The sequence below is a fragment of the Tiliqua scincoides genome, chromosome 2 (genome assembly GCF_035046505.1).
Source record: "Tiliqua scincoides isolate rTilSci1 chromosome 2, rTilSci1.hap2, whole genome shotgun sequence".
Lineage (NCBI taxonomy): Eukaryota > Metazoa > Chordata > Lepidosauria > Squamata > Scincidae > Tiliqua > Tiliqua scincoides.
Genome location: NC_089822.1, coordinates 228,152,088 through 228,175,208, shown reverse-complemented (window position 1 = coordinate 228,175,208; position 23,121 = coordinate 228,152,088). Strand labels below are relative to the sequence as shown.

The 23,121-nt window shown below is 42.9% G+C and overlaps 1 protein-coding gene across 1 annotated transcript in view; it reads right to left on the bottom strand.

Moving 5' to 3' along the window:
• Positions 1–23,121, bottom strand: part of RAD18 (RAD18 E3 ubiquitin protein ligase) — a 152,808-nt gene that overhangs the window by 111,980 nt on the left and 17,707 nt on the right. The window contains exons 5-8 of the mRNA XM_066612984.1: positions 13,003–13,349; positions 10,860–10,934; positions 9,606–9,705; positions 5,541–5,725 (exon numbers count right to left, since the gene is read on the bottom strand). Coding sequence (XP_066469081.1) covers positions 5,541–5,725; positions 9,606–9,705; positions 10,860–10,934; positions 13,003–13,349 — 707 coding nt within the window. The remainder of the gene's footprint in view (positions 1–5,540; positions 5,726–9,605; positions 9,706–10,859; positions 10,935–13,002; positions 13,350–23,121) is intronic.

The following is a 23,121-nucleotide window of genomic DNA, read 5'->3' as shown; positions in this document are numbered from 1 at the left end:
CCATTTACTTGCAAGTATGTTTGATTTCTTTATGAAATAGCCTGAGACCTTCAGAAACAAAGTTCCCTATTTACGTAAACCATTTGCATTTACTGTAGCCCAACATGAACCTACGGACAGGGCAGGATACAAATCTAAAAGCAAACCAGTCGATAAAGTGAAAAATGCCTCAGCTTATCCTTCTCCAAATCTGATAAGAGCTAAACCAATTTGGATGGCATTAAACTAAATTATTCAAAATTCTCACTTGTGGGCAGAATTCTACAGTTTCACTTGCTTGGTCACCAATGACAACATTTCCAGCTCCAGGCACCAGACATAGAGAGGAGGGAACTTTTCGAGTATGTGTTAGGACTGTGCCAAAAGCCTCCTGCCTAATCAGGATGTGGGACTTGGCAGTGACTCTGCACCAGCTCAGTATTTCTCTTTGCTAGCTGAGTATTGAGGTCTGCAAATGCTTGTCTGATTACTAACTGATTACTGATAACATCTGATAAACCAACTGCAGCTGCCCTGAACAGTTTTTGTATGCAGTTTATCACAGCGTATTTCATGCAGCCTGGCTATGGCTATTCAATGGAATAGGAAAAGTTCATGCCACTTGCTCAGGAGTCATGTAATGCTCTTGGAATGGGTCTTGCAGTGAAAATAAGTTCTCATGCTGCCTTGTTGGTCAGCTGGAATACCGACAGGGGTATCATTAATGCAAGATTCCTACGCAGGTGCCCCATGATTCTCCTGTATGTCCTCCCCTGCTCCCCCCTTTTGTTTGAAGAGGGAAGAGAGAATGAGAAAATAATTGCTCTTTTGAGGATCCAGGTAGGAGGAAGTGGTGTGAGGTGTTTTTTTCAAAAACAACAACAAATGTATGTGTAAATCTAGGAAGCTGGTGTGGCTTTTTTCTCTTATGATTTTAAGGATCTGAGCTGCTTGAAATATAATATAAAGGCAAAGGAAAAAAGAAAAACTCCTTCATACACCTATTTACATTCTTTGACGTTCACAAAGAACTGGGGGGGGAGGAGGAAGGAGAACATATTTTATCTCCCCCTGCACTTTGGCAAAAGGAAGAAACACTCCCTTGCTTTATTTAAAAGAAAAAACAAAAAACAGCTCAGTTGGAAAGAAGAAAAAAATACTCTTCCATTTCCTCAAGTTCTCTACACATAATACAGGATCCTGAATTTGGAGAGAAGGAATTGATGGACACAACAGGGGATAGAGAGATGCTCTTTACAATCTCACATAACACCAGAACCAGGACACATCCACTAAAATTGAGCGTTGTGAGAGTTAGGACAGAGAAAATATTTCTTTTCTTTAGACTTTAAATCCAGTGGTTCCCAAACTTACCAGGGTCACTTCGCCCCCATAGCCTCTTCTTCCCAGTTCGGCTGGATGCTGCCAGATTGGATCTCACAAAATCTCGTAAGAACCAAGATGGCAGTGCCCAATTCTTGTGAGATCCAAGATGCTGGCCCAGAAGAGCTGGTAGGAGGGGTAACAGGGGACATCCCATGGCACCCCTGTGAGTGCGCCATGGCACCCTACGGCACTGTACACATAGTTTGGGAACCACTGGTTTAAACCCATTGGTTTTAGTCATGTTCTCAGGAGCTTGGAAGAGTAAATTCTTCTCCTGCATGACAGCCCTTCAGATACTTTGAAACAGTATCATACTACTGGCAATGTTTTATAATTGTAGAGTCTCGAAAAGAACATGGAAGGAGAACCTGATTCAATATTGCCCAATACTTCTCCCATTATAAGGTGGAAGCAGAGCAACCCAGTGAAGGTTAATATAACCACTAGTCTTGCAGTGAAAAAACATGACCTGAGGGCACAAGTAGTTATCTCCAGCAAAAGAAGACAACTCAACAGTCTGACAATTTATTTCTTTGAAAATGTCTTTGCTGATCCTCTTTCCATTAGTCATAGTTAAAGTCCTGAGTATAGGTACAAAAGATCACAGTGACCCTTAGTCAGAATTATTGCTGTGCTTCCAGGTTATTCTGCTATAGTTTCTTTAGCAAGCAAGAAATGCAAACCAGATGATCAACTTTAAAATAATTTAACCATTTCATTTTTCTTTCTAGAAAGTTGTGGTTTTTAGTTTGTTTTTAAAGGCACTTAAAAACAAGATGGCCTCTTCAAGATTCTCCCCAAGATCGGATGTCCACCCAGGCTCCTCAGCATCATCAGATCTTTCCACAAGGACATGAAGGGCACTGTTGTCTTCGATGGCTCCACATCAGACCCTTTTGACATCCGAAGCGGAGTGAAGCAGGGCTGTGTTCTTGCACCAACCTTGTTTGGGATTTCTTCGCTGTCCTGCTGAAGCAGGCCTTTGGAACTGCAACAGAAGGCATCTATCTCCGGACCAGATCAGACGGAAAGCTCTTCAACCTCTCCAGACTGAGAGCAAAATCCAAAGTCCAGCTGAAATGTCTGCGTGACTTCCTCTTTGCCGACGATGCAGCTGTCACTACCCACTCTCCAAAGATCTCCAGCAGCTCATGGATCGATTTAGCAAGGCCTGCCAAGATTTTGGACTGACAATCAGCCTGAAGAAAACACAGGTCATGGTTCAGGATGTGGACTCACCTCCCTGCATTACAATCTCTGAGCATGAACTGGAGGTTGTCCATGACTTTGTGTACCTTGGCTCAACTATCTCCGACACTATTTCTCTCGATACCGAGCTAAACAAGCGCATCGGTAAAGCAGCTACCACGTTTTCCAGACTCACAAAGAGAGTCTGGTCCAACAAGAAGCTGATGGAACATACCAAGATCCAGGTCTACAGAGCTTGCGTCCTGAGTACACTTCTGTACTGCAGCGAGTCATGGACTCTTCGCTCACAACAGGAGAGGAAACTGAGCGCTTTCCACATGCGCTGCCTCCGACGCATCCTCGGCATCACCTGGCAGGACAAAGTTCCAAACAACACAGTCCTGGAATGTGCTGGAATCCCTAGCATGTATTCACTGCTGAAACAGAGACGCCTGCGTTGGCTCGGTCATGTCGTGAGAATGGATGATGGCCGGATCCCAAAGGATCTCCTCTATGGAGAACTCGTGCAAGGAAAGCACCCTACAGGTAGACCACAGCTGCGATACAAGGACATCTGCAAGAGGGATCTGAAGGCCTTAGGGATGGACCTCAACAAGTGGGAAACCCTGGCCTCTGAGCGGCCCACTTGGAGGCAGGCTGTGCAGCATGGCCTTTCCCAGTTTGAAGAGACACTTGGCCAACAGTCTGAGGCTAAGAGGCAAAGAAGGAAGGCCCATAGCCAGGGAGACAGACCAGGGACAGACTGCACTTGCTCCCGGTGTGGAAGGGATTGTCACTCCCGGATTGGCCTTTTCAGCCACACTAGACGCTGTGCCAGAACCACCTTTCAGAGTGCGATACCATAGTCTTTCGAGACTGAAGTTTGCCAATACAAATAAGGTCTGTAACTAACATTAAAAGCAACAGAGTCTTGTAGCGCCGTAAAGACCAACCAATTTATTTCAGGATGTTGACTATCTGCCTTCAACAGATGTATCAGGCATCTGTGACTCATAGTCCACAAAAACTTATGCTGAAATAAATTGGTTGGTCTTTAAGGTACTACAAGACTGTTTTTGCTGCAGCCCTCTGGGATACCTTCACCCAGATTCAGTAGCACTAGTCTAGTGGCCCCAGCTGCATTTTGTATGATTTCTATGCCTCACCACCATCAGTGTTATCAGAGCTTCTAAGTACACAATTTAACTTACACTTTCATTTGTGCACATAATTATTTTCCCAAGAAGATATCTTGTCACAAAATCCCAATATACCTGTGCAAAATTTTAAAAAAATTAAAAGATTAGGGCCTTTGGTATACTATATGGGGCTGCAGTCTCTACCTAAAAGGAATAAGACCTGCAAAAATTTATTAAACATCCATAAAACAAAGCAACTGAAGCATGTGTTCACTCCCAGACACCCAGATAAAAGATTTAGAATTTTTGCTGCTTCTGCCTGAGCAGTAAAGCTACTTAGCTGCCTGCCACAGATTCACTCTGTCCAGCATGGGCTTTGTGTGTCTCACCTTGCCTTTCCAAACAAAGTGCCTACTGCCTTTCAGCTTTAGGGTTAGACTTAATAAGAATGCCTATAATTATTTTAATTTGACTGTTAAGCATGACATTGCATTTGACACAACTTGATCCAGGGCTATTTGAGAGGCCTTACACTGAGCTGTGTTGCAACCATGAATCAGAGCACTTCAATTCAGAAAACTATGAACATGTTACTCTTTGAAGAGATGAAGGAATGGCACCTTAAGAAAAAAAAAAAAGACTAGTTCCCCCTTCCCAACAACACTTCTAGGACATAGGCATGAGGATCATAGGTCATTGCTACTTTTAGGTAGTATGGCTATTTAATGTTCATCTCCTGTGTCACTAACAATCAGGTCCAATCCTGGAGGGGTGGCAAGCCCAGCAAAGTGGGCTATGTGAGCAATATGTGAGCATATCCCTATATGGATATAGGGAACACAGTCCCCAAAGACAGCTATAAACACTCCACTGTGATAAACAAGTTGCACAACAGCAGTGGCTCATGGTTATTGTGTAGAGCTCACTTATAAAGGGAAGCTGTCAGTTACCGTGGGGTGGTGGTTCATATGCAGTAAGTAAGCACACAGATTGCCCAACCTTTTCTATACAACCACAGACAGCCAAAGAAATGGTCAAGTTCTTTTGATGAACTACTGTGTGTGAAGAGCTTATTAGTTAATACTAGCTGCCTGCACCTAGTAGTCAGGTTACATAGTTCTGAGTGACCAGATATTATAGTTTCTTTAGGAAAGTCATACATTTAAAAATGTTGTGCTTAGTAAATATGCAAGAATCTACATACTATCTATCCTGTTAATATGTACTTTTGAACCCTGAAATTGTTATGAAGAAACACACAACTAACATAGAAGTATCTACAACACCACCAATGAAAGAAATGTAACAGAATGGGATTGCTACAGATACCACCTAAAATGGCCATAACCATGGAGGCTACTGTAAATTGCATCCATGTGGCAACAACAAGCTGCTTGTGTGATATAGTTATATTGGATTAGCTAGCACCACATGCTATGTCTGAACACCACCAGGAAAATGGTGAACAGTGATCTATGCTGTCAGTTATTTGTACACAAACAAGCTGCTGCCATACAAATACAATTTCAAAATGATCTCCGATGTGGCAGTGATTCCATGTGAAGAAAAGTCAAAGACAACCCCAAAGGAAAAAAACAGGAAATTTAACAAATGTTGAGTTTTGTTTAACTACTGTCATTTAAAATGGTGGGTAAAGAAATTGCCTGGAAGAGACATGTTATTGTTTTGTATTTTTAACACTTGTGCGCGAGAGAGAGAGAGAGAGAGAGAGAGAGAGAGAGAAAGAAAGAAAGAAAGAAAGAAAGAAAGAAAGACCGGACCAGTTTACTGTTGCAAATACTGCTAAGAGTTGGAGTAAAAAACATTAGCTGAAATTCACCTGCCTACCTGATTTGGGATTTAAAGAATCACACTCTGCATTATATCTATGCACAAATTCTTGGTGTCTTTTAATAAGCTGTTGCTTCGTTCCGTGAGTGGATAATCCATGTTCCTTCAATCTTTTCTTCAAGTCGCGATCAGAAAGCAAGTTGTAAACCACTTTAGGTAGAAACTTTCTTTTGTGCCCAGAGCTGAAAGAATTACAAAAAGGGGAGAAATACATCACAAAAGCATTTCCTGTGGAGTTCTTGAACATAGTTTTTCTCCAGTACGTTTATTCAAAAAAAAATAAAAAATTGAAAAGGAAGCCTACATACTACAATAAAAGCTCATGTAGGCTTCTTGACTTGTTTGCGACTATCTGACCTGTTGTTTCAATATGTTGAGTTCAGTCGCCACCTTTTTTTAATCCCTCCCAATCAGCTGTACCCTTCCTGATCTTATAATCAAAAAGTGTTGGATTCAGATAAAACTTCACGAAGTCTATTATTAACTTATATCTATAACAGTATGAACGGTGAGGGCTGGGTCCTTTTCAGCTCTCATTCTCTGACTCTGAATAAGTGTGCCATAGTATTAAAGAGAAATGTACTGATACGATCAAATTAATCCAAGTGTCAGTTAATGGTGCTTACACAGCAGTTGCCCTAATATGCTATAATGATATCAGCAATTTGGGAGCCTACTCTCAACACTCCAATCGATCCTCTCCTTCCAATCTATATAAACAAGGCTGGGAAAGTCTGAGCTTAGGACCATAGTGTCACTGGAGAGATTCAACAATGTCAGTGCAAACCAAGTGATCATCCAGCTGCACAGCAAAGGAAAAAATATTTTTCTTTTGGAAGTGTGCTTTCTTGGCAAGTCTAAGCTCATCATATTGAAAAATAATGATAAAATGTATCCAAAAAAAGGCTGGATGGTCATTTTAATTGCTTCATTTCAATTATCGTATTCTTTCTACTATGAAGTGCAGGTGGTTCGAAGATACATTTCCTCTCTGGAAGGGAGTTGTTTAACATTCTAACAGGGACTGTAAACCTTTCAATGGGCAATTATATTATATTACTTCCAACAATCCTACAGCATATGTTAAATCACAAGCAGAATAAAAGTTGCTTGAATACGCTGGCAGGTGAAGGCTATACAACTATTTCCTTGCATATTTTCATTAATGTATCAACAGTCAGTCTTGTGTCCAGTGTAGAGAGTACAACTTCAATTACTACTCCACTCTTTTACAAACATCATTTTCATGGTCATTTCAAACATTATCAACCATTTATAAAGGGCTAACAGGTCCTGTGAATTTTCAACTGCATTTTCAGAGAGCAAACCATGGTTTGCACATACAAGCAAACCATGGTTTAGTGCGTGTGCTTTTGTTTTCCTTCTGCTCAGGACTCCCCAGTCTATGGTATAATGGCTATCAGAGGTGTAGTGACAACTATAACTATGGTTTGTCAGTCTGGGCATACCATCAAACCATATGCAGCTTTAACTATGGCTTGCAAAACCTTGTTAAATCATGGTTTCTGATTCTGGATTGCTGCTGATCACAAACCATGAATTGCCAATTTGGTCACCACACCAGATCATTCTTACATCTCCTCAACATTTGTTTACAGTGATGTCCAAATTAAGCCCATGCGTATCAGAGTTCTGCTTTAGAATAAAAATTAAGCTTTCCTGGAAGGTGTTTAAGATTCTCAATTCTGCACCTAATTCCATGCAAACACTTGCAGAAGATTAACAATGTTGGACACAGGTTTTTCAAATGGAATAATAATTATGTGTCTTACGGAAATGATATTTGAAATATATTTTGACCATTCTATACCGTAACCAGAAACAGATCACATTCCTAAAAGGCAAATTAAATGTGCTAACTACCATTGAAATCAAACAAAACATATTGCCAAGGTCATACTTAAGAAGCCATAGAAGCTAAATCTTCTCAGACAAGAACCTTCTCCAAGACTCTTAAACAGCATGACGCCTAGATAAAAATAAACCACATTACACAAAACAGTCATATTACTAAGAATTCTGGGGGAACCAGAATTCAGGGGGAACCAGAATTCCAGGGAGAAACAACATACAAGTTCTTGCTTCTGCTAGTAATAAATGAAACAAACCAACAAATTTTCAAAAAGCTGTCAAAATAAAATGATACTAGCACCTGTCTAGAACTCTTCACGTTCTGAGAGACCTCAGCAAAAATGAGATTACTTACAAACATTTATAATTGTCTTTCCATGGCAAAGGGTAAACTGAGAGACTTGGTAAGCCAGACAGTGACATTTTTTATTCAGGAGAACTCTAAAAGCTTTAGTTAAAACCAGTGGTTTTATTAACAGAAAACAAGAGAAGGTCAGAAGGGGAAGCCCACAGAAGCAGACACAGGACTCTCAACAAGTATTGCGTCATTTGCAAATCAGAATTCATATTAGATCTGACCAGCTTGTACTCTTCATTGTTCCAGTAAAGAATGAAATGCAAACTTGAAATCAGAGCTTAAAATAAGTTATATTAACCCCAGTAGCCCAAAAACAGCCCAAAGGCTCTCCTTTTAGTGGTGCTTCATGCTTGGACGCAGTCTAGATACTCAACATAACACAGACTGTGCTTATGGTCATTCAGTTTGGCAATTGTTGGCCTGTTGGGCTGTCAAGGGCTGAAGTGGAGGATGGCACAGGTGATCAAACAGGCCAACTTACCCTAGTTGTCACATGAAAGTCCCACACTTTTCACATGTATAAGCATTAGGAAACTTTTCTGAAAAGCCCTAATCAGGCCCTTCCTTGAGTTTCCAGGTAATGCTGCCAGATGCAGGAAGGCCCCTCTCAGCAACAAACTGTAGATTAGAGTGAGCCGCAGCTCAAATTCTTCAAGTGGACACTGCCATTTTGGAGGCCATGCTACAAGCCACAATAGAAGATAAGTCACCTTTTGTGAAACGGAGATCTTAAAAGCAAGAGTCTCTCCCATATAGCTCCAAAGACCAAGAAGCTAATAATAGTTAAGAATGAACAAGGACACGTACACTGCACATGATGACATTGTACAAAAAAGGCTCCTGCGATTACCAATATCTGTGTCCCCTCTAGCTTCACATTCTATATCTGACACTACAACAAGATGAAGAGATTCATTCCTTAAAGTACTCCCTGTATTTACAACAAGGAACAATTACAGGTACATAGGGCTGCATTCCTTCACTATCTCAATTCATGGGCACTCAAGGCCTCTTTGTGTACCGTAAACGTACCTAAAATCTTCTGAAATATCATTTCAGAAATATTATTTCTTTATTATTTATAACATGTATGAATCACTGTTCTGCCAGAGGCACTCAAAGCAATTTGCAACAAACGCCACTGATAACGTTCCTTAGCAACAAGTGCTACAAGACCACTGGTTCATTTCATTAAAAAATATTCTTAAAGGTTTGTGCTTTCCCTGTTTGTACTGCCTATTGCATTTCATGGGAAGCCCTCTGGTTTCACACTATAAATCAAGACAACGGACACTACCTTATTCAGAATCCCAACTTCATTCATGGTTTTACAGACCTCTGTAAACCTTGGCAAAACCCATTCGACGGGAAGACATCTGTTTTAGAGGCATCTGGGCAAAATGGTCAAAATCCATTCTGGTTTGTGTCTCTGCTCAATATCCCAACTTTGTGCATGTAGTCTCAAAAGATAAAAGGGATAGAGGGTAGAAAAACATTCAAAATATGCGGCAAACGCTGGCAAACAAAAACACCAACGTACTTTAGTGCAGGAATACTTCATCCTATACAAGCAAAGTTCATTAAAATTATTAAATTACTCTTGCACAACTGCAAAATTTTCAATAAATTGAATTTTGTTGCTGAATTTTGTTGCTGATATTAGTTTCCCCCCCCCTTTCAGATGCCTGTTAACATTCATTATCTAAAGAATGTAATTCACAGAACAGGCAAACAAGCAAAGTTCATTTTGGTACAGTCTGACTCATAACAGCATCTCATTGCAGCAAGCATGGGGAACATTAATTCGAAGCTCACCTAATCAAATTTCTTACCTCCGAAGACTCTCCTTCTTCTCATCTCTTATCAAGCAGCTATCAAGGTGCTTGTTTATATGCTGTTCCTGGATAGGCACTCCACAGGCAGGACACTCCACTGAAAAAGTTCAGGCAAGCACATTATCATGACCTTTCCTAAAGGCTGCTTATTAATTAAAGCAACTCAACACATTTTCACATTTTAAAAATCACACACAAACGTGTTGGCACTTGTACAGAAATAAATGCAGACATCTGTGAGGTCTTTTCCACACACTGATTTGTATTCTAAGGAGCAACCCCAGAGGAAAGGTCATGGAAGAAAACTTCTACACCACCATCTCTTCAGAATAGCAGACCAGCGCTTGCCCAAAAATTCAGTCTGAGCAAAGGCAGGAACCCACCCCCCAGCAGGTTGCATAAGGTACAGAGGTCTGAATATCAAGCAGAAAGATTTGGCATGAAGCAGAGAATAACCCCTTTCCAGCACAAATGAAAATGCCTTCCATCTGAAGGGGAGAAATCTGGGATACAAGACTCAGTCTATAAAAACAAAGGATGTGTGTTTACAGGAGGTTCCCATTATACATTTCCCTGCATCCAAGTCCTCAACTTTTTAAGAACTAGATGTAAAAATTTGCCACACTTCTCCTTTACTGCTGCATTATCTTCTTACTCCTCCAAGCTCTTAAAAGGACGTCTCAGATATTTAGATTTAGCACCTGCTGAGTGTGCATGTTCTTTTTTCCCCTTCCCGCACCCTCCAGACTTAAAGGGACATTGTGACTTAAAGGGACATTGATGTCTTAAAAGGACAACGTGATTTATTAAAGTTAAGTGTCCATTTGGCATTGTTGTGGTAGTCATTCACTGGAATATAAGAGACAGTGACTTCAAACCACTGCCCGCTTCACTAACCTCTCACTCTCAGCTTCCAATGCCACTGCTGCTGCTGCTGCATCCCATGATGAACACAGAGGGAATGCTAGGCTTCCAGCATGCCCTCCATTGGCCATGTGAGGTGGCAGCAGTGACCATGCTGTGACACCAAGATGAGGACAGGGAACCCTTATCCTGCTGTTCAGGTTCCACTGCTGTGCAAGCATCATCCAATGGCTGGTGAATGCCACTAAGGAAGCAGCAGTGGTGGTGGATGCCAAGGGAGAGAGGTAAGAGAAGGGAACAGGGGGCTCACCTCTCTCCCTCAGATGAGCACCATGCCACATCTTCCTATAACAGTAGAAGGAATGCTTGGCTCCCAACACTTCCTGCACTGATGATGAGAGGAAGAAGAGGTGGCGGCTGTGTTGGATGTTGAGGGAGAGAGGTAGCCATTGTTATCCTCCTCTCATAGTCTAGCACCACTGTCTCCAATCCTTCACTTGGTGTTCAGCATTGCTTCTTCCCCTAACAGCCACAAAAGAAGATGCTTGGATCCCAGCATTACCTCCACTAGCCATTAGGGGAGGCCATGGTGGAGGCAGTGGATGTGAAGGGAGAAAAGTAAACCCTCCCTATCCTCCTCTCACATGCTACAGTAGGAAAAGAGTCTGAACTGCACAGAGGCAGCAGATGGGCATGGGATACCCTCCCCCTCACCAACTCCTTCAATATTTTGCCTGACATGAAGTTCTCAACTCAGCTCACCCCAGCTTATGAAAGGGACTCCACCCTCCACATTATGAATGTAAAGGCATATCCATTATTGCCAATTTCAAAACAGCAGTTCAGAATTTTCCAGTTTTTTTAAGATAAAGTAGGCTTGAATTGCAAAGTGCCACTTACATACAGCACTCTCAAAGTCAATTTTTGAAATGAAAATTGGTCAACTGAAAAAAAAATACAGCAAAATCCTTTCAGCAGTAATCACCTGATGGGCCTTTGTTATCCCCTTGCCTTTGTTAAAGACCCAAAAGAACACAGAGCAAGAATGTAAACATGTCATAAATAACCTTGTTACATAAATCAGGCTTTTCTTTTAAATATTTGTTCAGCATTTTCGGTGTTAATAGGAATCCCCTTCCATCAGATGGCTGAGCACGATTTAAATGGAATTCAAAAAACAGGACACAGGAAAACTGCCAAGAGCTTCCAGCAAGAGGCTGCTTGTTCAAGATTCTATATGATTCCAGCCAACTTTAATTTATGAGCCAATCAGTCAGAAATCTCTGGCTGCTGCTGAAGATACATAGCTATGGCACAGCATGCCAGATTTACTTTCTGGTCACAAGAATTGGAAACTACATCACAATCACAGAATTCGCATGGGCTCCTGCGCCACACAAAGTCATAATTACAGAAGATACTATAGGTGTGCATCTCTTAACGACGGGGATACATTCTCCAATCTATGTTGTTATGCGATTAGGTCATTAAGTGAACATTCAGCCCAATCTATTGCCTTTGTGGTGTAAACAGACACTCCCTGCAAGGCATTAGCAGGCTGCACAGATAAATTGCCTCTTCTTTGCATTAAGAGCCTCTTTGTTGGGTAAACAGACACTCTGCTGCAGGCTATGGGCGTCCTGACTGCCTCATTAAGAGCCTCTTTGTTGTGCTTTGACCACCATTGTAGATGCAGTCTGTCTTTAAGCAACTCATTCCTGTATGCAGAATGAACTCTGCTTAAGAAATCACTCTCCTAGAAGTGCACCTCTACAACTCCAGGGGCCAATGCCCACTTCACACAGCATTTGCCAGGAATACACCAGTGGTTATTTACTTCGCAGACAAAGGAATAAAGAACCTTCTGGGCATTCAGGAAAATCCAGCAGACAAGGAAACCTCAATTTGCTCTCCAGTACATACCCACTATGAGGAGCAGTGACTGAGTAGTTAAAGACTGTCGGCTGGAAGGTTGGCAGCCCAAGAGTTCAAGACCCTGGTGCTGCAGAACAGGGTGAACTCCTGTTACTTGCCTCAGCTCCTGCCAACCTAGCAGTTCCAAAGCATGTAAATGCAAGTAGATAAATAGGTACCACTTTGGTGGGAAGGTAACAGCGTTTCGTGTGCTTCAGTATTTAGTCATACTGGCCATATGACCACAGAAGATGTCTCTGGACAACGTTGGCTCCATTGGCTTGGAGACAGACATGAGCACTGCCCCCTAGAGTCAAACGCGACTGTGCGGGGGAAACCTTTACCTTTACCTTACATACCCACTATGTGCCTAGAGATGTGTGTGGCTGCTTCACAATATATGCTTGCTGCAGCTGTAATCAAGTACCCATAGAAAAGTATTAATCAGGCCTAAGGTATTTGGAGCCAAAAGATGAACACATGATACAAGCGTCCCTCCGGAACCCATGGATTTGCTATCCACAGATCAGAGGGAGAGGCTGTCATTTAAGTAAGAAAATCGAAATACCACTACACCAAAAGAGAATTATATAATGACCAAGGACCAATTACTCACCCTTTGTAACAACTTTTGTTGCTGAAGTAGAGGGCATCTCAGTTTTCCAGGTGCCTGCAGCAGAACCAGTGCTGGCTGTTTCTTCACTAAGTGCTTTATCACCCTCTTCAGAACTCTCTTCCTGCTTTATTTTGATCTTTTTGCTTCCCTTTGCAGGTGGCGTTAAGGGTCTTGCAGGTGTCTGAATGTCCGTGTTGGCTGAAAAGGAATCTGTGAATTGCTTCTTCTTCTCCAAAGCAAAGCCAGTGGAGGACCCCAAAATCTGGCCCTTAACAGGAACTTTCTTGGTAAAAAGTGCTGAAGGAGAAACTGAAGGAGAATCGAAGTCCACTGGAAGCAGCCGCCGCCTAGGAACAAATACGGAATTAAATCAGTGTGCAGTCATCACGCTTCCCCCATAGCATTTTGTATACCATTACAAAAAAGAAAAACCCAAGAAAAATAACCCAAACAATTGATGCTTTGGCCTCTCCATAGCATAGACAAACAGAGGGGAAAAGATTAACACAAAGTAAGTAAACAAACTCGCAAGGGGCTCTAAAACGCATCCCATTCCCTCCAATTCATATAGGGGGGTGAGGCGAGAAAAGTCCCCTACACCATCTGCTCTGTCTAGTTCACTGATTCACAACCTGTGGTCCGTGGACCACAGATGGTCCACAAGACTCTGAGAAATGGTCTCCGAGGTCTCAGGGGGAAAAAATCACCTTTGATCACTTCCAGTGTCTTGTTGAGAAATGCTCCCCCACAGCCCGCCAGAGGGCAGGAAACAGATTACCTGCAGCCAGCACTAACAGCTGGCTGCAGACAGTCCATTCGTCACCCTCTCCGGTAGTCTGTGGGGAAGTGCTCACTTGGGAGATGCTTCTTCATGGGCCACCACAGAGGGCAGAGACATTGAACTATCAGCAGTTCATTCTCCACCCTCTCTGGTGTTCCATGGGAGAGTGCTTCCCCATGGACCATCAGAGAAGGCGGAGAACAGACCACCCACAGCCAGCACTGCATGTGCTCCACAACAATTCCAATTTGGTCCACAACAATTCGAATTTTTGCCTCAGTGGTCTGCACACTCCTAAAGGTTGGAAACCACTGGTGAATTGGGAAGTGAGATGAGAGGAAGAACTCAGCAATTGTAACTTCCATAGCCACTCTTAGGTGAGGGAGCTGAATTGCAGTATTGCTGAAGAGCCCATTGATGGAAGTACTCAACCTGAAGTCAGAGAGCTCAATGAAGGAAAAGAAGTCTGAAAGTGTAGACACTCCCCCCTGACATGGCTTGTGACATGCCAAAACACAGGTGCACAATGGAACACCCTACTGAAGTTACCAAGGGCCATTCTAGATACTTGACCAGCACAACATCACTGCAATACACACTGATGACAGTCTGGCACCAAACTGAATTTTCATTAGCTCTGCTGCCAAAAGTGACACAACAGAATCATATTCCCACCAAGAAAGGCATTTTTCAAAGACAGTAACAGTCTGTGAAGCTCACCTCTATGAACACACTATTCTAAATAAGACACTGTGGTTGACAGCAAAACTTAGGTTCATTCCAACTACATGCATCATTCAGAAGAACTTATAGTTTAACACTTAAATACAGCCAAAGGTACTGAGTTATCAGACATTCATTCCTTTGACAGCACACTACAATTACAGTTAGCTAAGGGGAGACATCTAGTGGCTATATTTTGGGTGCAACCACACCATACACTAAACCCAGCGGGTAATTCATAATGAAAAATCATGGACAATATTTTTAATACTTTAGCATCTGATGCTGGGGAACAAAGTAGAAGAAAAGTAATGAAGTTATGGATTCCTTTAGCCTTCATGGTTAGGATGCAATGACCAAACCAGACGTGAAAAACTCCAGAGAAGAAAACGGCCAGCTACCTCCTGTGTTTCTTTTTGAAGTTTTGATCAACTCTTCTGATCATTTTATCTCAACCTAAAAACACTTTTTACAAACCTTAAATCTTTGCTCTCTTTTTTTTCTCTGTACTGCCACCACAGTTGGTGCAGTGAGGGTATCAGAGCAGCATCAAATTATCAGGACTCTTTGATTGGCTTCATTTGCCCTCAGTCGCACATCAAGTAGCCCAATCCATCTGGCTACGTGATGATGTTACCATTACTACAAAGACAGTAGCCAAACTGCAAAGAATCTCAGTCTAGAACACCTCAAGAATGTCAGGTACTTGAGGAAAGTTGAATGGAGGAGGGTCAGCCATGTGAATATTCTAACTTTTGCATATCCCTGCAAAAAAAAAAAAAAAAAGCTACATGGAGATACTTTACACAAGGGAGGAAAACCTCGTGAAATGAGACCTTGTGAAGCATGCTGGATCGCAGGGCTCCATCAGACTGTCCAGGAAGTGCCCATCAATCAGCTCAGAGGCAGAGCAACAACTGGTGACTTCATCAGCTGTCACCCACTACCAGCTGTCAGCCAGTCCAGCTGATGGCTGTCAGCTTGCACTGAGGGATGGGGTAAGTATTTGCCCATAAGTACTCACAGGGAAAGGAGAGGGCTGCAGAAGAAGAAGGGAAGTTAGACCAATATAGGAGGGTGAGGCCCACCTCACCCCAGCACTGTCTGTTCTAGTGGCTGTCTGCTGGTGTTCTTTTTGCATCTTTTTAGATTGTGAGCCCTTTTGGGACAGGGAGCCATTTAGGTATTTGCTTTTTCTCTGTGAACCGCTTTGTGAACTTTTAGTTGAAAAGCGGTATGCTGCTGCTGCTGCTGCTGCTGCTGTTAATAATAATAATAATAATAATAATAATAATAATAATAATAATAATAATAATAATACTCCCAAGTCCTGCATGCTCTGAAGCTCCTTTTTCATTGCCACCCTGCACTTAGCTTGTTCTGCAGGGGCCAGTCCCAACACTTCTTTGTAGTTTTATGGAACCCTCACATTGCACACAACAGCATTTGGTGTAAACCTCTCAGGAGCTTTCAGATCTCCGCGTTACAAGGAAGTGTTTCCGGTGTGGATTGGATCAACACTTAATTAAAGCGTGGAAAGCAAAGAAGGGGAAGAAGCCCTCTGTTCAGGAAGGCGGAAGGCTGGCGGTGTGCAGATCACCGTGGCAGAGGTGAAGAAGGAGAGGGGAGGCCACCCCTGGCTAATTGACAGTGGTGCAACCCAGCACATCACAACCAGCGACACCTTCTTCGTATCCCTTGAGCCTGCAGCATTGCAACAAGTGAATTTGGCTAACAGTGTTTGTGCAACTGTGCAGGGCGAAGGGACAGTGAGACTGCCATGAAGAATCTCCTGGGGCAAGGAGTTTCACATTCTGGGTGCTGCCACAGGAACAGCTTTTTCCTCATGCCCACCAATGATGCTTCAGATGATGGAAGGACAACTCAACAGGCCTCCCCACTGATCTCAGGGGATGGATGGAATCATTCCAAAGGAGACAGCCTTTTAACTACCCTGGTCCCAAGTCATTTAGGGCTTTCAAAATGTATTACACTTATAAGAAAAGTCTATTATATATTTCATTCACAGTTTTAAACACTATGAATCAAAATAATTATCAATGACTCAAACCTACACAGACTAAACACATTCAGTTCTAACAGAAAAGAAGAAAGAAATGGTTGCATTTCTTTCACTGAATTACTTGACTAGAAATCCAATTATTATCACAGCTGCGCAGTTCACGGTCACATTTAACAATGAGCCACTGAAGCTGGCACTATTTCTTTTAACCTTAAAACACAGGTCAGCCAAATTAAAGTCTCACCACAATTTCCTCTTTACCTCATAAAATAGATGATGGCTCCTCTGTAAACACCATTCCACTCTGGTGTGTGTAAAAGTTATGGACACCATTAATTGTATTGGATGTGAAGTAAATTGGAACAATGGACTACTATTAAGAGGAGACACTCTTTCTTTCAAGGTCTGCATCTTATTTTTATATCTTATTTCCACAGCATGAAAACCTGTCCTGAGTACACAGCCTAAGGACGCCAGAAAAAGCCCATCTGAGAGTTGAGCTGAGAAGGAGAATTAAAGGGTCAGGAGCAGGCCCTGCAGGTGGGACAAAAGGACCAAGGGCAGGGACCAAATAAGTCACTACTACATTCCAGATCTGCAACATTCTCCATAAACTTTACAGGAAGAACCATAAAGTCCAGCAGCACTATAAGTCTTTATCGGTAATGGTAACCCTCAAAGAGGGTGAACGTACTTGCTGCAGACAACAGACCATGGCAAAGTGCACCTCCTCCTAAATGAGTTGTCATCATTCTGTTTGCTCGCAGAAATTTGCTCAAGTACAGACTTTTGGACATTCGGAGTAAAAAGCAGTAGTTGTCCCCTTCACACACATGCACAGTAAAGGAAGACATTGTTGCAAGGCTTCTAAAGAACAACCAGCATCAAACTAAGGACATTAGAAGTATCAAGCAGCAAAGGATGTGTTCCACACAAGTCTTTCTCCAGTCAAGGAGAGGCTTGGAACTTTACTAGTAAGTGATAAACATGGCAAAATTGGGGGCAAATATAACCTCCAAGAAATATTCCTCCTCATCTTTGGAACAATCCACATAGTCAGTTTCCCTTACTTAAGTAGCTGTAGCGGCAAGATCATATGAAAGCTGTTAGTATTACGGGGTACAAGCCATGATGTGTATGCGCAACCTCCTGATTTTTGAAATGGGCTATGTCAGAATGCCAGATGCAAGGGAGGGCACCAGGATGAGGTCTCTTGTTATCTGGGGTGCTCCCTGGGGCTTTGGTGGGCCGCTGTGAGATACAGGAAGCTGGACTAGATGGGCCTATGGCCTGATCCAGTGGGGCTGTTCTTATGTACACAACAATTCCCATGTCTTATGGAAAAGTGAAACCATAAATGCAAACAGGTATCACACGCACGTGTGCCTATTCTTACACATGCCACGCATAACACAATCACAGGCCTGGATCTGCCTGGTCCAGAATTACCTGGACCTGTCACCTATAAGGCAATAAATTCTTATCAAAAAATCCAGAGTAGACCATCTCCTCAGTCTACCTGTGGCTCACTCAGGGGGTTAGGGAAGTCAGGAAAAGTCCAGAGGAGCGGCACACATGAGCTTACCCTGTGCAATATCACTCCAGCTGGCCATGCGTTACCTCTCCCAATACAACTAGCCAGCACATGTCTCAGCAGGAAGGCTGGCTGGCTGCTGGCTGGCTGGTTGGGTCCTAAAGCCTAACATCCACAAATTCTGTACAACTGCAAATCAGGGGAAAAAAGTTCGCTCACTTCCTCTCTCCCTCCTGGCTGTTTCTTTACACAGAAGGGGGAATGGCATACAGTATTGCATAAGCACCTTGTTAATGTCTTCAAAAACAGTGCTGCAGGTCAGATTCTCCCTCCCCCCTTTCAGTCAGGCTACAGGGCAATCAGGTTCCATGGCAAGTGCAGCTCTTCCTCACAAGTACAGTGGTGCCTCGCAAGACGAAATTAATTCGTTCCGCGAGTTGTTTCGTATTGCGAAAATTTCGTCTTGCGAAGCTCGGTTTCCCATAGGAATGCATTGAAATTTAATTCATGCATTCCTATGGGCAAAAAAAGTCAGAACAAAGTCAAATTTGGTTTACAAAGTGTTTATTAAGTGCTTTTTAAAGGCATACCGTATTTTTCGCTCAGTCAACAGTGGCATTAAGAACCTTTCGCTCAGCAGTCAACAGTGGCATTAAGAACCATTATCACTGTCATTAACAAATGGAGAGACTTAAAGGTTTGAGTACTCTAGTTTTCTGGAAACCCCAAGAACTCAGAATTTATGAAGCTCATTTGCTCACAATCACTGACATCACTTTCTTCGCTGTCTTCCTCCCCCTTCCTTAGGGTGAATGTGAGCATAAACTGGCATGAAGATCCCCCCCCTTCCTTAGGGTGAATGTGAGCATAAACTGGCATGAAGATCCTCCCCCTTCCTTAGGGTGAATGTGAGCATAAACTGGCATGAAAATCCCCCCTTCCTTAGGGTGAATGTGAGCAAATGCAAAAAAATTCGTCTTGCGAAGCACAGCCATTAAAATTTGTCTTGCGAGTCACCAAAAAAATCGCAAAACACTTTCGTCTTACGAGTTTTTCGTTGTGCGAGGCATTCATCTTGCGAGGCACCACTGTACCTTTTCCTAAGTTTTACTCCCCCCCCCCCAACTTATCTGAGGGTCATGGAACATTTCATGATTTTTGGCTGAAAATATCCCGTCACCTTATCTGTGAGATTGCCTTATAGGCGAGTGCCTGCAGTAAACTCTTATTGGAGGAATTAGCAATATCTATAGAGATAGAGGTCAGAAGTTTGGTGTCTGACAATTTTGGGATCGTTAACGCAGATAGCAGTGCAAACAACCTCAAAGTGCATCTAAATTAGGCTACCAGTAAACACAAGGCTGCGCTTTTCAAAGGAGATGGAGTTTATTAAGACATAAAGGCAAACAAGGAAAAAGGCAACATTTACTTCGCTTAAGAGGTCAGTTATACAGAAACTTAGGGCTCAGTGCTATCCAACTTTCCAGCATTGCTGCAGCCATGCCAACAAGGTATGCACTGCATCCACAGTGTGGGCAGTCACAGAGATCTCCTCAAGGTTACGGAATGTTTGTTCCCTTACCTCGGGACTGCGTTGTGGCTGCAACAATGCTAGAACGTTGGATAGGATTGGGTCCTTAACCAGTTACATGTGATAGAGAGTATTATAAATACGTAGCTCTGTTTGGATGGGCAGGAGTAAACGCAGGAGGGGTTTTGACACAAGGTTAAAAATTCTCTCTTTCTCAGTCTTGGAGAGGAGCAAAAGACTTTATTCCACAGGAAGTCATTAGCTAATTAGAGAAGAAGAAATGGAAGCGCATGGGCTATATGTGTATCAAATTTCATATAAGTTCTGTCTCTAATGTATTTATTATGTAAATTTATTCAAATTTGAAATGTAAATTTCCCCCAGCCCTCGATACGGTGTCAGAGATGATGTGACCCTCCTGCCAAAATGTTTGCCCACCCCGGTCTAGACTACACATGTACAAAATTTCATGGTTTCATAAGCACCCCATTTTAATATCCCTTCCTAGTCAATCCAGAGTCTTTTTTCACTACATTTTTCTTTCTTGTGTGAGTTTCATTCCTGACAAAATGTGCAGACAGAATAAAAGCTCTCCTTTTGAGAGTTCAAACCAAAATACTTTTTGTGCTGCATTGCACTAAAAAAACAAAGCTGACACATTCAAGCAATTCTTGCAGTCTGTGAATAGTAAAGAACAATATTCAGAAATGAACTCTGGATAACAAGTTGCAGCACTGCCTTCACAAGAAATAGACCCAGTGGAAGAAACAAAAGAGAAGGCAAATGAACCATGAAATGGAGGAGGTTTCAGTGAAATAACAATATGCATACAAAAATATTCAAGAGAATGTTTTAAACCCCCCTCCCGAGTTAATATTTCTGTTTGTCTAGCCCTTTTTCATTGACAATTGCATTTCTAGTATTTTAGGAATGTAAGATAAACAAGGGTTCAACAAAGCCAGGATCCTGATTTCCCACAATCCTTTGGAAAGCCAAGAAGCGCAAACTCAGCAAAAAGTTCTTTCCTACTGTTGCTTCAAAGAATTGGTATTCAGAGGCAAACTACCTCTGAACCTGAAGGTAGCTCATCGCTATCATAACCAACAGCTGTTAACACAGTTGTCCTCCATGAACTTTCCAATCCCCTTTTAAAGCCATCTAAGCCAGAGGCTACCACAGCTTCAAACTCTGAAAGCCCAATCCTAACCTGTCCTGGAGCAGGCAAGCTTGCCCCGCATCCAGAGCAGGGTTGGGGCCAGTTAAGGTTCAGCCTAGGGCAAGGGGAATTCCCTTACCCAAGTAACAATGCAGCAGCCCCAATGGGGCTACACAGATCTGTGCCACCTCAAGAGGTGGCACACATTTAAGCAGCCTAGCGCTACTCAGGGTTGCCCAGAACTGGGGTTAGGATCCGACACAAGTGCCGGATCCTGGCCCACCTCCTGCTCACCCACCACCTGCCCTCTCCCATCCTGAAACACCTCCTTCTTGTCCTCCACCTACTCCCTGTACCAGCCTGACTCAGCCGGCACAGCTGGTGCACGTTTGTGTGCTTCCCTCTCTTCTTCAGCGGTGGCACAAAAGTGTTTTATGGCACTTTGACGACACCGCTGGGCCAGCACAGGGGAATTGCACTGGCCCAACATGTGGTTGGGATTGTGCCCTGAACTGCATACTTCCTTTTATCTGCTTTGACTCCCCCGCTATTCCATTTCATTGAATGATCCAAGTTTGAGTATTGTGAAAAAGAGCAAAAAAACTCTCTCAATCCACTTTCTCCCCAACATGCATAGTAGTATATGCCTCTAACACACACACAGCCAGTAGCAAATGTTTCCAAGTGCAGACACTCCACAGATTTGTAGACAAGCAATTAGTTATTGGCAGTTTTATTTTTAAATTCTTCCCTAATCGATGACAATGAAGCTATCAGAAGAGATTGAAGGTCTGTGATGTAGCATCATTCATCTGGGGAAGACAGCCAGCTCTCTGAAGCCTTGAACCAGCGCATGCAGTTGGAAGGACTGGATGTGGGTAAACAAACTTGATTCAGGCAAGACAGAAGTGGTGTTAGAAGGAAAGTGGATTTTGTACTGGGTTACAACCTGTTCTGGGTAGGGTTTCATCCCCCTTCAAGGATCAGGTTCACAGTATAAGGCTGTTTCTGAACCCCACTTGTTCCTGGAGGTGCAGACAGCAGCTGTGGCCACTAGTTTCAGGTAGTACAGAAGCAGCTATCCTTCCTGAAGCACTAGCTACAGCAACCAATGCCTTTCTCACTTCTCAGCTGAACTATGGGAACTCTTTCCAGTAGTTAGTTGGACTACAGGAGTCATCTCATTTGGTCTAAGTGGCAGAGTCCAGTTATCATCAGCATGACATTAATAAAGCAATTTCTGTTGGTAATCCTACAAAGGACTCAGTGGTCACTCTTCTGCTCATGTTAATTTGTACATAGTTTTCAGTAATAGTTTCGTACTATTCTTGCTTTAACTTTACATAACCCTAACTTTTCAACACACGGAACTCTCATAAGCTATCCCATGCCAGGTCATTAGAGATGGAAAAAGTAGCTTTCACTGTCATGCCCAAGTATCTAAAAAAGGAAAGATAAAGGTTCCCTAGTCATTTCCGACTCTAGGGGCAGTGCTCATCTCCGTTTCTAAGCCAAAAAGCCGGAGTTGTTCGTAGACGGTTTCTGTGGTCATGTGGCCGGCATGACTAAACGCCTAAGCACACAGAACGTGTAACCTTCCCACCGAGGTGGTACCTATTTATCTACTCACAGTTTTATATGCTTTCAAACTGCTAAATTGGCAAGAGCTGGGACAAGCAACAGGAGCTCACCCCGCCGTGCGAATTCGAACTGCCAACCTTGCGGTCAACAGGCTCATCGACTCAGTTTAACCCACTGAGCCACCGTGTCCCTTGCCCAAGTATCTATTTCCCTAAAAAAATACTCCAGCAGCTCCTCCAGTATCCCCCTTCATTGTGAGCCTCTTGCAGCTTCGCTACAGCACTTCTCCCTCCCCCCATTCAAAATGGCTCTCCAGAAAGAGTGGCACTATCACTCAGACTTGCTAATACAGAGCATGGGCATTGCTAAATCTGATGGAGGGGCATGTCAATAGGAAGAGCCATTTTGACCGCCTCCAAACAATGGTGCTGCAGTGCTACTGCTGCTGCCCAAATATCAGGAATAGTGAGGGCAGTAACCATGTGAATGTGTATCAGAGAGTGCCATCCTATGCAGAAAAAAAATTGCCTTCCAAAAAGGGGAGGGGCTCTTTCCTGGGGTAAGAAAATTTTCATGAGTCACACTCCATTTCAATTGAGGGCTCATTTATACTCCTTTCACAGCAGCAGAGACGCCCAAGGCATCTCTGGTCAACTCCATCTTGGCCCCTGCCAGCTGGCCTCTCTCGTCTTATTACTATCATTATCAGGAAGTCTCAGCATTGCATATTTATTTGCGACTTCAGCTTTCTTGTGGTGCTGCTCACTTCCATCCAGCAGGCTATTACCTC